The 13,277-nt window shown below is 36.6% G+C and overlaps 1 protein-coding gene across 1 annotated transcript in view; it reads right to left on the reverse strand.

Moving 5' to 3' along the window:
- Positions 1-474: 474 nt before the first annotated feature.
- Positions 475-13,277, reverse strand: part of FAM71D (family with sequence similarity 71 member D) — a 41,373-nt gene continuing 28,570 nt past the window's right edge. Inside the window, exons 6-8 of the mRNA XM_037835292.1 lie at positions 10,704-10,951; positions 2,569-2,982; positions 475-522 (exon numbers count right to left, since the gene is read on the reverse strand). Of these exons, the coding sequence (XP_037691220.1) occupies positions 2,919-2,982; positions 10,704-10,951 (312 nt within the window). The 3' untranslated portion in view covers positions 475-522; positions 2,569-2,918. The remainder of the gene's footprint in view (positions 523-2,568; positions 2,983-10,703; positions 10,952-13,277) is intronic.

Genomic DNA, 13,277 nt, shown 5'->3' on the forward strand with positions numbered 1-13,277 from the left:
AGCCTAGAAAGAAAAGAAATTGAAAAGCCGAGAAGGAGATGGACTCAGATCTGGAGAGACAGTTTAGCCTGGTCCCTGCCTCTTAGCCTTTCATATAGATAGTACATTCAAAGAGCCACGTTACCCAAAACCTTACTCAGAAAGGAGTAAACTGCTTTTCAAACTGCTGCAAGGACTGAAGATGAATCAGCGGCCAAAATTCCCAACTAGCCTTGCCCAAGAGCTGGTGGATGTGAATCTGGCAAGGTTAATCACATTGGGGTTTGGTTTTGCTGCAGTGGGGAATGATTCTTCTTCTGGCTTCTGCCAAGAAAAGGAATTGGAATTACAGGCTCATTTTCAGTCTATACTCAATCTGAATTCAAAGGAATAAGGAATTAAAATTCTACTAATTTTTGCTTTTGGGGGGAATTGAGAGTGTAAGTGTAGGAGAGTATGGAAGGGGAGAAAGAAGTGATTAAAGGAGAGTGAAAAGGGGGAAAGAAATGCTAATCAGAGGGAAAACTGCAAAACTATACAAGCCTGAGAAAAATTGGAAGATACAAAAAAGTGGAAAGAACGAGAAAGTAAGTGAAAGAAAACAAACGGAAAATAATTAATACTTGGTAGAATACTGCATGCCCAGTTTGCAAATTGCACCATCACTGTGAATTAACAAGCTTGGAATGAGTGGAATTTTGCTGAACATTTGCTGTATCTTTCCTTAGCTACTGATTTCTAGAACCCCATTCAAACTGCCTGCCAGATTTACAAAGCTAGGCCACCAGGACCTCAAACATAGCTTATAGAATGTAACAGATGAAAGGACCTTGAGACAACTAATCATGCCCTCCTCATTCCCACACCCCAGCCCTAGGCACACACATTTTACAGTTGAGGAAAACGAGTCCCAGAGAGATTAAATGACATATCCAGAGTCTAAGCTGATGTCATCTGTTCCTTCTGAATTTCCTCCAATTCCTTTTCCCAGCTTGTTTCATGGCCTTGTTACCTCCCAGCCATGTGGCCTCCCAAACTATTCATCCCCAGCTGATTGTCAACAGATCTTGTTGACTGTCTTTTTGTCCTTGTTTTCATTCTGACTCCTTCTGACCAGGTCCAAGGCTTTGGCACTCTTCACCTGCATTTCAGGATGGCTGGCTAACTGGCTGTCTTCCCTCTAGCCTCCTCCAGCTTCTCTTAGGAATTGCAGTCAGAGTAGACTTCCTAAAACATGACACTATTTTTGCCCTTTCTCTTTCAGTGGCTGCTCTTTACCGACCTAACAGTAGAATCCAAATTTCTTAGCACAGCCCAAGACCTCCATAATCTGGCCCCTGCCTTGGTTTCTAGGTGCATTCCTCACTTCTAAACCGAACATGCTCAGTACCTTCTCTTCTCTCTGATTTTGCTCACTTCATCCCCTATATCCAAGAAACTCTTGTTTCCCATTTCCTAACTCAAAGGACTGCCTCCTCCACAGTTTTTCATGAGTCCCTTTTCTGAACAAAAAAATAGGATCTTGGCTTTTCTCTTAAAGCACCTAGAACATTAGGATTTCTGTTATTTGTGTGCATGTCTGAAGGCCAGGTAACACGTCTTTTTTACTTTTTATCTCTTCCAGAGCCTGCCACGGTGCTTCAGGTGTAATAGATAGGCATCAAATGCCTTTCAATTGAACAAAACTGAGCTTGTCCCAGAAAGACAGGTGAAAGAATCAGTTTCATAGAGGATAAAGATAACAATATTCAATGCTCTACACTAATTTTAAGTCTCTATGGCTAAATAAATGAATGCCTTAAAATGTACACAGAATGTACTAATATTTTAATTATATATAATATTTGTAATGATGCTGCCACTAGGTTTATCCTTGCCTTTAGCGAGTAAGAGGGAAATATTTGCCTGTATTAGGCATCTCTGGAATTTCTACTGATTTAGTTTGATGTATTTACAAAATCCAATCTGGTAGTAGAAAATGATAGACAAAATTCTATAAGCTGTAAAGGACATTTGCATTTTTCTTATAAATAATAGCATTTCCCTACAACGTTCTCAGATTCAATAATGTAGCTTGGAATACAGGCAGAACCACATTACAGTGAAGTTCATGGGGTACTTTTGGAAAATAAAGTCTAGTGAAAAGGCCTGAAGACAAATCCCATTTGTATAAAAACCTACCCTGTAATCATTTGCTTTTTTGTAGGACTCTTGCAAATGTGACCAAAAAATGCCTTCAAGTGTTCTTGGTTTTTGAAGTGGTACTATTTTTTTCTCTTCATTTAAGCCCCATTAAATGTCCCTCTACATTCCTTCCATGATGTTCTTTATGTGCATGACTGGAGCTGAGGCCTCTTCCATCTCCCAGGTTAGGGTAGTAATTTAACGGCAGTCAGCAGCCAGCAACACGAGGATGCCACTGTTGCCTATAAGGCGGCGTCTATATCAAACATTTGTTGCTACAAGTTAAAGATTCTTAGACATGGGACTATGCATAGAAAAAAAAATTGAATGGCGTCACCTTACAGTGAAGCAGAGGCCAAAGATACAAGCAGGGATTAGAGAGGGACTAGATGATTTTAGATTTACCAAGAAATTTAGTTGTGAATCACTCCCCTTCCAAAGCAGCAAAAATGAGGTGGGAGGTCCTATTATCGTCATAGGTTGGGTTCCATCTGCAGAGCTAGCCTTGGAGTTGTCAAAGCCAGATGAGTTTGATCCAGGGAACTAGAAAACTGAACTCCACCAGGCACTGAAGAAGAATCTTGAAGTCATGCCTACCACTAAAGAGACAGGCTTTGAAGAAGAATTTCTCCAGTGCAGGATGTCCAGGATGGAGCAAAGGGAGGGGAAAGGAAAGCATCAGAAAAATCTGGCTGGATTCCTTTCCTCCTAAGTACTCATTCCAAGAACTGGGGCTCACTTCTGGATACCAGGGATCACAATGAAACACGCAGTGGAATTTGTTCCATACCTGAAGCGTCTGGAACAGTCCTTGTGTTCCTGTAAAAATAAACAGCACATCTCAACATTTTGTCAGTGTAACCACAAGTATTTAGAAAATAATTATTAAAGAATTATTAGATATAAGTGGTCATCCTCTAAATGCTTTGTGTGTAGTAATGAAACAGGTTTCACAAACCTACTATATTATTGATTATAAAACATGTTAGAGTAAAATTACCTAAATTTCTGTAAAATACAAGCTCTCCAAACTGTAAGAGCCATAAAAGTGAATTGGATGTCATCACATATAATCCATTTTTATTGTCTCTATCATCAGTTACTCAATGAGGCTGCTTCAACTAGGGCCTGCCCCAATTCTATTGCCTTCCCTGCCCCAGGAAACTCTTCTGGGGTTGGGACTTGGGAGAAGCTACCTGGTGCTGCCCAGGGGCTTACATAAACAGGTAAATTGTTCTGAGGATACTGGCTCTCCCAGAGACCCAGGCAGACATCCTGAAATGGATGGGTGCCTGGGTTAGAAGAAGTTACCAACTTCTGCTAGCTTCTTCACTACCACGTCTCTACGGCCTTGCTGGGGGTGCCAGGGCTTGGGAATATTGCAGAAGAATAACACACCCAAGTATTTGTCCAAGTTGTTACATTTCTTGTGATTTAGTGGCTAAAATAGGAGGCTAGCAGTCAGTTTTTCAGATTATTTTACTCTCTGTAAAAAGAAACTCATTTTCTGCTCTCCTGATTTTATTCAAGAAGGTCATTGTTTTTGTTTTTGTTTTCCAAACTAGGTGGTTATAAAGTGTCACTGAAATCATGATTTTGGAGAAGAAAAATAATATGGCACTTATCAACCCCAAAGTCTCCTGACTTAAATCCTACAAATGTCCCAGGCATAAGGCATCAGTGAATTTCATACTGTTCTTAGATAGTACATCTTTTGTTCATAATTAACATTCTCAAATTAGACTTTAGCTAGTAATTGTGTTCCTGACACAAATGGGCAATAACAAGAAATTCATGCTTGATTATATTGGGTTTAAGAGGGTTACTGAGAACTAAAATTTTCTTTTTTCTTTCTATCTATTTACTTATTTTGCCTCAGCAGAGTTAGAAGATATATGGTACAGGAAGCTGAGGACCTGGAGAGGCAAAGCCTTAAAGAATTTGGGGTCTGCTAACCATCAAAATCCTTTTTATCTCTAAAATTCTATCATTTTTGCTTTTTATATAGGGATTCATTTTCTCATCATTTCTAACAGTGATCATAACAGTTAGTGAGACTAACTCAACTTGCAAAGCATTTCTCATTCTAAAAATTCAAGTTATCCTTATTTTGATATTTTAAAAAGCTATTACGAGCTAACATAAGGCTCAGGGGATTTTTTTTGATGGTGAAACTAATCTGCATGAAACTGTAATGGTGGAGACATGTCAGGCATTTGCCAAAACCCATAGAACTGTACAGCACAAAGAGTCAATCTTAATGTAAACTACAGACAATAGTTAATACTAATTTATCAGTATGGATTCATTGATTGCAGCAAACCTAACATTCTAATGCAAGATGTTAATAGGGGAAACTGTGTGCAGGAGTTGGGGGTGGTGAGGGGTTTGGGATAGGGTATGGAACTCTGTACCACCTGCTCAATTATTCTGTAAATCTAAAACTGTAATAAAAATTGTCTATTATTTTTAAAAAACCTTTTAAAAGCCACTAAGAGCTTATCTAATGCTTCAGCACATACGTTATGTGCAAAGGGGCAAGGAAAGAAGTAGAAATGATGTAAGCAGTTATCCTTGTAAGATTTTGAATTGTAGTGTGTTTCTGAAGTTTTAGACAAGGAAAGGGCAATGGATTGGAGATGTATACATGTAACAAAGCACATGGAAGACATCAGAGTGACCAGTAAGTCCAATAAGTAATCAGTGATTACTTAGGACAAATTACTAAATTGGATGGATTTATTTTTATCATTTGTTTGTTGTTGTTGTTTTTTTTAAGAAAGCTTAGTTTTTTCTATTAAAGCCATACTCAAGAATAGTAGCTAAGGACACTTTTCCAGCCGAGTGGCACCTGCCTCTATCCCTCTGCATCCTGTATCCCTTTCTCCCTTTGTTCCCTATTTCTGACTGATGGTTTCTGTTTCTCTCTCCCTTCCTTCCCCTCCCTCTCTTCTGCTTTTTGTTTTGTTCATCTTTGTCCTTCATTCTCTCCTAACACATCAGACTTGCTGGCAGCTCTCTTGGTCGCTGTTTAGTTCCATGGGAAGAGCTCAGTTGTTAACATCAAGAAATAATGGATCAGGATTAGCAGGGAAATTTCTCTATTTCTGCTACTTTTCTGCCCTCAACCTGAAGGAGAAAATTTTTTTGTGAGTGATAACAGCAATTCCCACATTGAACCCCCCCCCCCCCAATTTTTTAAACCCAAATTTTAGATCTCCTAGCCATATAGGAAAAATTCTGGAAAGGTTTCCTTGAGTTTGAGCTGATAGTTCTGCCTCTGGATATAAAGGGGCCTCAGGAGAAATCCTTCTCGGGACTTAGGGCTGGTGTCTCTTAAAGCGATGGTTCTCACACTTGACCATTCACCAGCATCACTTAGAGGTCTATTAGAAGACAGAATGCTAGGACCCACGCCCATACTTGAAGATCCAGTAGGATGGGGTAGGGCCTAAGACTTTGTCTTTCTAACACGTTTCCAGGTGATCCTGCTGCTGCTGCAACAGCCACACTTTGGGAACCACTGCTATAAGGAAACCTAGATATCAAACCTAATGTTCTGCTGGAGCAGACAATCGAAAGTATCATAATCAAGATCTGCCAACACTTTGAATGTCTTAGCACTTGGATCTAGAGGTTCTGGAATGGTGAGAAATGGGGCAGCCCAGGAGCTAAAGCAGTGATTACTCTGATTTCTAGGTTTGCCAATCTCTCAAGAATCACCCATATTCCTTCCCTCTCCTTGATCCCTACTTAATGAGGCAAGAAGGTTAAAAAGAAAGCCAGCTTTGAGTAATTAAACCTTGGTTGATGAAGATATTTTTAAGGAAGATATTTCTTGACAGATAGCCACGTTTCTTTTATCTACATTCTTGGACATAAATTATTAATGGCAATAGTAATCATTTACTGAGCACCTAAAATGTCCCAAGCCCTCTACATACTTTCATTGTTGTACTTCTCGGAACATTACAACACACCTAGGTGTATTTGCTGTTTCTGTTCCGTCACACTACTTAAGGAACCCCCAAACACATTTACATTTGACTTTGGCATTCTTTTTATGATCTGTTTTAGCAGCAGATCTTCCCCAGTGATTACAATGATATAATAAGAAACACGAAAAGGTCTAAACCCCTGGCAGGAGAACATCTAAAGTCCACTCAGGTCAAATGGCTTAATGTTCACTTTTGAAAACTTTCCGCTGACAAAGAGTCCACAAATTCCAGAAATTCCTTCTGTTGTTTGTCACCATTTAGTCAATCTTGTGCATTTATTTTTTAATTTGTTTGTTTAATTGACTGGTTGATTGGTATACTATTTTACACTATAATAAAATTCTTTTGTGTTCAGTTAAAAAAATGTTTTTCGCTCAAATCCACTTTTAAAATTAAGTGTTTTGTAGACTTAAAAACAATATCTTCCTCATACATTGGAAGATGGTTAGGGTCTCCTACTAGCATTCTCCTCTTTAGTTTAAATAACCTTGATTTTTTTACTGTATTAAGAAAATAAGTTTAGTGTTCTTTTCTCCAGTTCCTCTCTAGATTCAGTTTTATGGGTAGCATTTTGGACAGATTACCTCAGAGGTCCTTTATGCCTTAGATTCATCTTTGTGCTGTATTCAGTGTTACTCCAGTCTGTCTTAGACGTATGCTCAGTTTTGCACACATTCTGATCTAGAATCCAAACCTATCTTTCTCCTTCCCTCCCTCCCACTTTCTCTTCCCACTACCTTCCCTCCCTCCTTCATTTCTCCCTCCCTCCCTCCCTTCTTTCCTTCCATTGTTTATCTTTCTATTCTTTTTTTGGAGCAATAATTATGTGTCTGGCATTTTGTACTTATTAATATAAACTTATTTAATCCTTATAACAACTCTATATAACTCATTCTCTAACTGCTGTGTGAAACTATCTTCCAATTAATGCATCTTAGCATCAGTCAGATTTTTAAATTATATATGTAATCAATTGTACAATAAAAAGTTTAATAAAAACATCTACCAATAGCTAAAGCAAATAAAACAATTCCCTAAATCACCAATTATGCCCAAACTCTGTGGTTTCTTCCCATCCTGCTTGTAGAAATGGAATACCATTGTGTATACATGTTTTGGAATTTCGCATTTCTGACTTATCATTCATATGGCCTTTTGCATTGAAATTCTTCCGATTCATTTCCTAAGGCAGATCTGATGTTTCACTAAATTAACATACTATTTCCTGCTTAGCCATTCTCCCAACAGGGGTCATTTGGATGGTTTACAGGTGTTATCTACAAAAAACCACATTCATATAAATGGTTTCCTCTTTGAATTATTTCTTTGATACGTTTTCCTATAAGTCAAAGGGCATAATCATCTCTAATGTGAATGAACAAACCGCTCTGCAGAAAGCTCCCCACGATTTACAGCGACACCACCAATTTTGCTGGTGTCCAGTGAAAAGCTACTGGTAATTGCTCAATTTATATTTCTTTAATTATTAGAGAGGATGGATCCCTCTTCAAGTATTTGTCTTCTGGAATAAATTTTCTATTCATAGCTTTAAACCATTTGTTAATTGGATCCTTAAATTTCCACCAGCTACCTATATATATGGCAGGTAAAACCTTTATAAATAATCTATTATTCTTTTTCCATTCTGTCGGTATGTAATGTACGTGTATATTTAACATGATTTGTTTGGCAGATATTTGTAACTGTTCTACAATCAATCACACACACACACTCTGCACTTCCTTCAGGTGTCTACTCAAAACTCTTCCTCAGAGACCATCCAGGACCTCCCTGAGTCATGCTCTACAGCACATTCCAGCTGGCATAATTTACTATTTGTTTATATTATCTATCTCTCCCCACTAGAATACATAGTCCATTAGATAGGGACTTGGTTATTTTCACTGCTTTATCCCCAAAACCTAGCATATAGAAGGTGCTCAGTAACTATTATTAAATGAATGAATCAAACTTTGCCTTTGAAAATTTCTTCTGTTGCTTCAGTGGACAAGAAATAAGCTTTCATATCAACCGAGACAACGGTAGCATTCTATTCTCTTCTAGTTCTTTTTAGTTAGATTTAAAACATTTTACTCTTTTCCCTTCTGAAATTTTTTTGTGGCAAGGCATAAACGAATATGTCCAACACTTTCTAGAATTTTGCTTTTTCCATGCTCCTATTTTACTCATATCAGTTTGAATCTATTTTTGTATCTCTATTTCTATATTCTAAACTTTGCACTGGTAGCTCTGATGTCTATTTAATTAGAATATGGCTTAAGTTTTCTTTTTATTAGAGAAGTTGTGGGTTTACAGGACAATCATGCATAACATATAGGATTCCCATACACCACCCTATAATTAACACCTTGCATTGATGTCGTACTTTTGTTAAAACTGATGAAAGCACATTTTTATAATTGTACAACTAACTATAGTTCATGGTTTAACTTAGGGTTCACTGTTTGTGTTGTGTAGTTCCGTGGATTTTTTAAAAAATTATGGCTTAAGATTTTATAGGACCAAGTTCCTTGTAGACATTTTTCATTCCAATAGTTTCCTTAAGATTCTCACCCCAATCTTTTCCACATACTTTTAATAACTTTACTAATTACTTTGAGATATATTATTGAGATGTTAATTGGTTTTGTATAAAATCTATAAATTGACTTAGGGGACTTGTCATCTTCTTATCTTGAATCTATCCAACCAGGAGAGCCTATTTTCCCTTATTCAAGTCACCCTTTATTTCTGCCATTAAAGTTTTATAGTTCCATTTATATAGATCCCTTATTACCCTCACGAAATATTTGATTTTATCTTGTTTCTATTGAAAATTACATTCTCTTTTTTCAACGCATTTTTGGTTTATTAATAAAAATCATGAAACCAATTGTGAGTTTATCTTATAATCTGTGACCTTCCTAAACTTGTTTACAAACTAATATTTTTGATGATTCTCAAATTTTTTAAATATTAATTGCCATTTGCAAAGAGTGATTTTTCACATCTCATATTTCTGGTCTACGTTTCTTTCTCCTATTGCAACTGTTAGAACCTCTTAAGTTATGTTCAATAGAAATGTTAATGGGAACATCCTTCATTTGTTCTAAGTTTTAAGTAGAAAACTTCTAAATTCCTTCACTAAAATAATGTTGGCTCTGGTTTAGAATAAATATTCTTTATCATGCTAAAGCAAAACTCGTCTCTATTTTACGGGTCTTTATCAAGAAAGAGTAGCAAACAATCAAATACGTTTAAAGTACCATGATTTTTCTGTTCTTCTATATTTATGTAACAATTTAAATTGACAATTTACTTAATTGTATACTAAGCTTGCTATATTTTGCCTAAGATTCTAAGAAGTTAGCATTTGTCACATGTAAGATTAATCTAGAATTTTTTTTATGTTTCTGTCAGTCTTTACAACCCAGACATTTGCTTTATAAAATTAGAAAAACATTTTTTTCTATAATTCTATATTTACAAAACTTAACATAAAGTAGAGACAATTCTTTGAATATCTGAAAAGCTGTCCAGTAAAAATCAGGACTAGTTCCTTTCCTTTTATGGGAACTCTTTGATAATTTTATTCTGGTTCTTCATGTCCTCCATTTCTGATTGTGATATTTTTGCCTCTTTGCATTTTTCTTTAAAGTCCTTTATTTAATTTTGGTTTTCCATATTACAAAAGCAAAGTTGTATATAATCTTTCTTAACATTTGACCTTCTTTCTATTGGTAGATGTAACTCCTTTTAAGTTTCCAATGCTATCCTTTTAAATTGCTGTCCCAGCAGTTTGCCAGTTTTGTTGTTCTTTTTGAAGAATCAACTAAGCTCTTAACACTTCAAACTATTTTTTAAATTTCTAGTTTATTTATTTATTTTAAGTTTATTTTTACTGTTTTCCTCGGCTCCTTTTTGTGTGGTTTTTTTTTTTTTTCAGTTTTTATTGTGGTAACACAAGTACATATAATTTCCCATTTTAACCACTTTCAAATATATGATTTGGTGCTAATTACATTCACATGTGCTACCATCACCACTTCCTCAGTTTCTTTTTTATATTTTAAAAATTTGACACATAAATCATTACCATGCCTTATTTTTGTTCTTGCTAACACATTTAGAGCTCTGAATTTTCCTCTGGTATCTTTTTAGGTGTCACTCTACAAGGATCAGGTTACCTGTTATCTTTACAGAACTACAAATGCTCACTCACATTCACTCAGCATCAAGCTTTGGAAATTATGAAAAAATTTTTTCAGATTATTAAGTCATTAGTAAGAAACGTAAAGAAGTATAAAGAATAACAAAAACTATCTATAAAAGAACCCTAACTCCAAAATGTGAATGCTGTGATTCTAGTATTATTTTTTAAGTACCCAGGATTAACACCAGCCAGATAACCCAGAATGATAACTGCCAACTGAGTGGTGTGAAAAGTTGGCATGAAAATAAAAATGAGACAAGGTCTAATTAGCCAAGGCTAATTATGTGGATCATTATGAATTGACTAGAACTTCATTCAATTACACACACCTGGTTTCTTCAGCCTTGTGCACTGTATCTTTTACATCAGTCTTCTTTTCTTCAGGGGTTTTTTGATCTGTCTCTTTGGATATATTTGCCTCACTTACGTTTGGAGTCAAGGTAGTTTGAAAACATCTTTCACCTTCAAAAGTCAGTGTTGTGTTTGAGATGGTGACACGTTTTGAGGATCCTTTTAAGTCATTCTTACTTTTTGACTTTCGTAAACACCCGTGCTTCAGCATGTTTTCAAATTTTTCCTTTGAAAATAATAAGCAGCAGCAAATGAGGTAACAGAAGACCATCATACAGAAGTAGATTATGGAACAGTATCAATAAAGTAATCATTCATTTCACTTATATTCCCTGAGTGTCCAGGAGCTCACAGGCGCGGTAATGAGGGAGCGAGGCTGGTGTTTCATGGCCATTGGGAAGCGCTGAGGCCGGCCGTGGAGAGAGGCCTGTGGTGTGGGGTGGGGACCTGCCCCACTGCCATCCAGGGTGTTCAAAAGTTCATCATCTCCTGTACACCAATGTCACCTCACACACAAGAAAATTAGTACTTAATTACTTTCTGGCTTTGAGTCGTTGGTGCAAGGAAGGTTTCCTAGAAACGCCTTGCCACCTTCTCCCCAATCTGAGGTTGCTCTTGATTCAAGAGCATCTAATACACAACATGGCTTGGGAATTCACAATAACACCAAAGAGTTTGATTTTCAAAACTTTTAGAACCTATACCAAAAAATTAATACCCCAAACCTCCCCCTTCCTCCTAATTTCTGCCTACCTCAGAATCTTCCCAGAACTCAGAGCAATCAGGTCAAGTCCTGTCGTCACTGTCTATGGAATATTCCCTGCATCTGCACCTTCTTCCACCCATTATCACTACCTAGTCCATTACCTCTATTACATTTCCCTGAATATAAAGCAAGAATCTCTTTCTTTAAAAAATAAAACTTATCTCCCCCTCCCCCATTAATGAAAGTAATACATATTTTAGAATATTTGGAAAATCCTATAAGGTTTAAAACAAAAAGAAAATTATTGCTTGTCTAATGCCATGGTTCAGAAACAATTACCCCATGGTACACTTCATTCTTGTCTTTTTGTCCATTTATTAATTTTGTTTCTGTGTGATATGAGATCATAATGTAGTTCTGCATCCTACTGTTTTCACTAAACATTTTATTATGAACATTTTCTCCATGCTATTAAAAACTGTGAAACTACTTAAAATTTTTCCAGTTAAGAATTAATTATCTTTATTACAGGGATTATATTCTTCATTTTTCACTCAATCATATCATGAGCATTTTTCTAAGTCAATAAAAATCTTCAAAATTTTAATAGCCATAGCATATTCATTCACTTAACAAATATTTATTGAAATGCCTATGATCTTGCCAGGCCCTATGGTAGGTCCTGAATAAGATGGACATGGCACTTGCCCCTCATAGATTTACATTTTTAACCATTCCTCTGTTTTGACATATAGGTCCTTCCATGTTTTCATGATTTCATTATTATAAACACGGTATAAGTGTGGTATGATTAGCACGTTTGTAGGTAAATCCTCACTGTAATTCTGATTAGGTCCTAGAAGTAGAATCACTGAGTCAAAGTGTATAAACATTTTTAAGGTTCTTGATTAATAAATATTTCAAGAACATTTGCACCAATTCTCATCCCTACCTGGAATCTATGACTTCCTAGTTCACTACACCTTAACTAATATTGGTTTTGAGAAAATTTGAACATTTTCATAAGTTAATTTTTTCTAAATTTTCATTTTTGATTACTAACAAGGTTAAACTTTTTTTCCACTGGGTTTATTAGCTGTTTCTTCTTTGAAATGTCTATCCCTGCCCATGGTCATTTTTCTATGGTGGCCCTAGTGGTGGTTTTTCAGCAGCGGTCTACCCGCAGGTCTTGGTCTCTACCATCCACCCCGACATCAGACTAATCTTTTAAGAACACAGCTTCCACATTCCCTTGCACAGAAACTGTTGGTGGTTAAGGTTTGCCCAGAAAGTGAAGTCCAAACTTCTCAGTTTGGCATTCAAGGGTTGCAAGCAACTTTTCAATCTCACATTCTAAAAGTCTTCACCAATTTTATGCTCCATCCAAATTGAACTGGCTTTGTGTTTTTCCACTTTCTGCCTTTTTCCAAAGCCACTCACTTCTTTAAACTTTTTATTTTCCTACTTCTACCCAAACCCGACCTGTTGAAATGTCTCTCTATCCTTCAGGATACTGTCTACTTTTGCATACATTTAAACCTTAAAATAAGCCTTGCATTGTATTCAAATCCTCATAGTAGAGATGAGAAAACTAAGGCTCATGCAGGTTCCATGATTTGGCCCAAACTGTGCAACCAACATGCAACAGAGTAGGATTCTAACCCAGGTCTCCTGACTCCAGTTCCCAAGTTCTTTCCATCAACCCAGTTACTGAAACTGGGTTAGGTTTGATGGTAAGGATGGCCACCACCTATGTCAGGACATCTCACAACTCCTTTACACTAGGGTTCTGGGGATCAAATCTCATTAAAATTTGGGTACCCAGGGTGGGTTCCATGGCATTTTG

This window comes from Choloepus didactylus, chromosome 4 (genome assembly GCF_015220235.1).
Source record: "Choloepus didactylus isolate mChoDid1 chromosome 4, mChoDid1.pri, whole genome shotgun sequence".
Classification (NCBI taxonomy): Eukaryota; Metazoa; Chordata; class Mammalia; order Pilosa; family Megalonychidae; genus Choloepus; species Choloepus didactylus.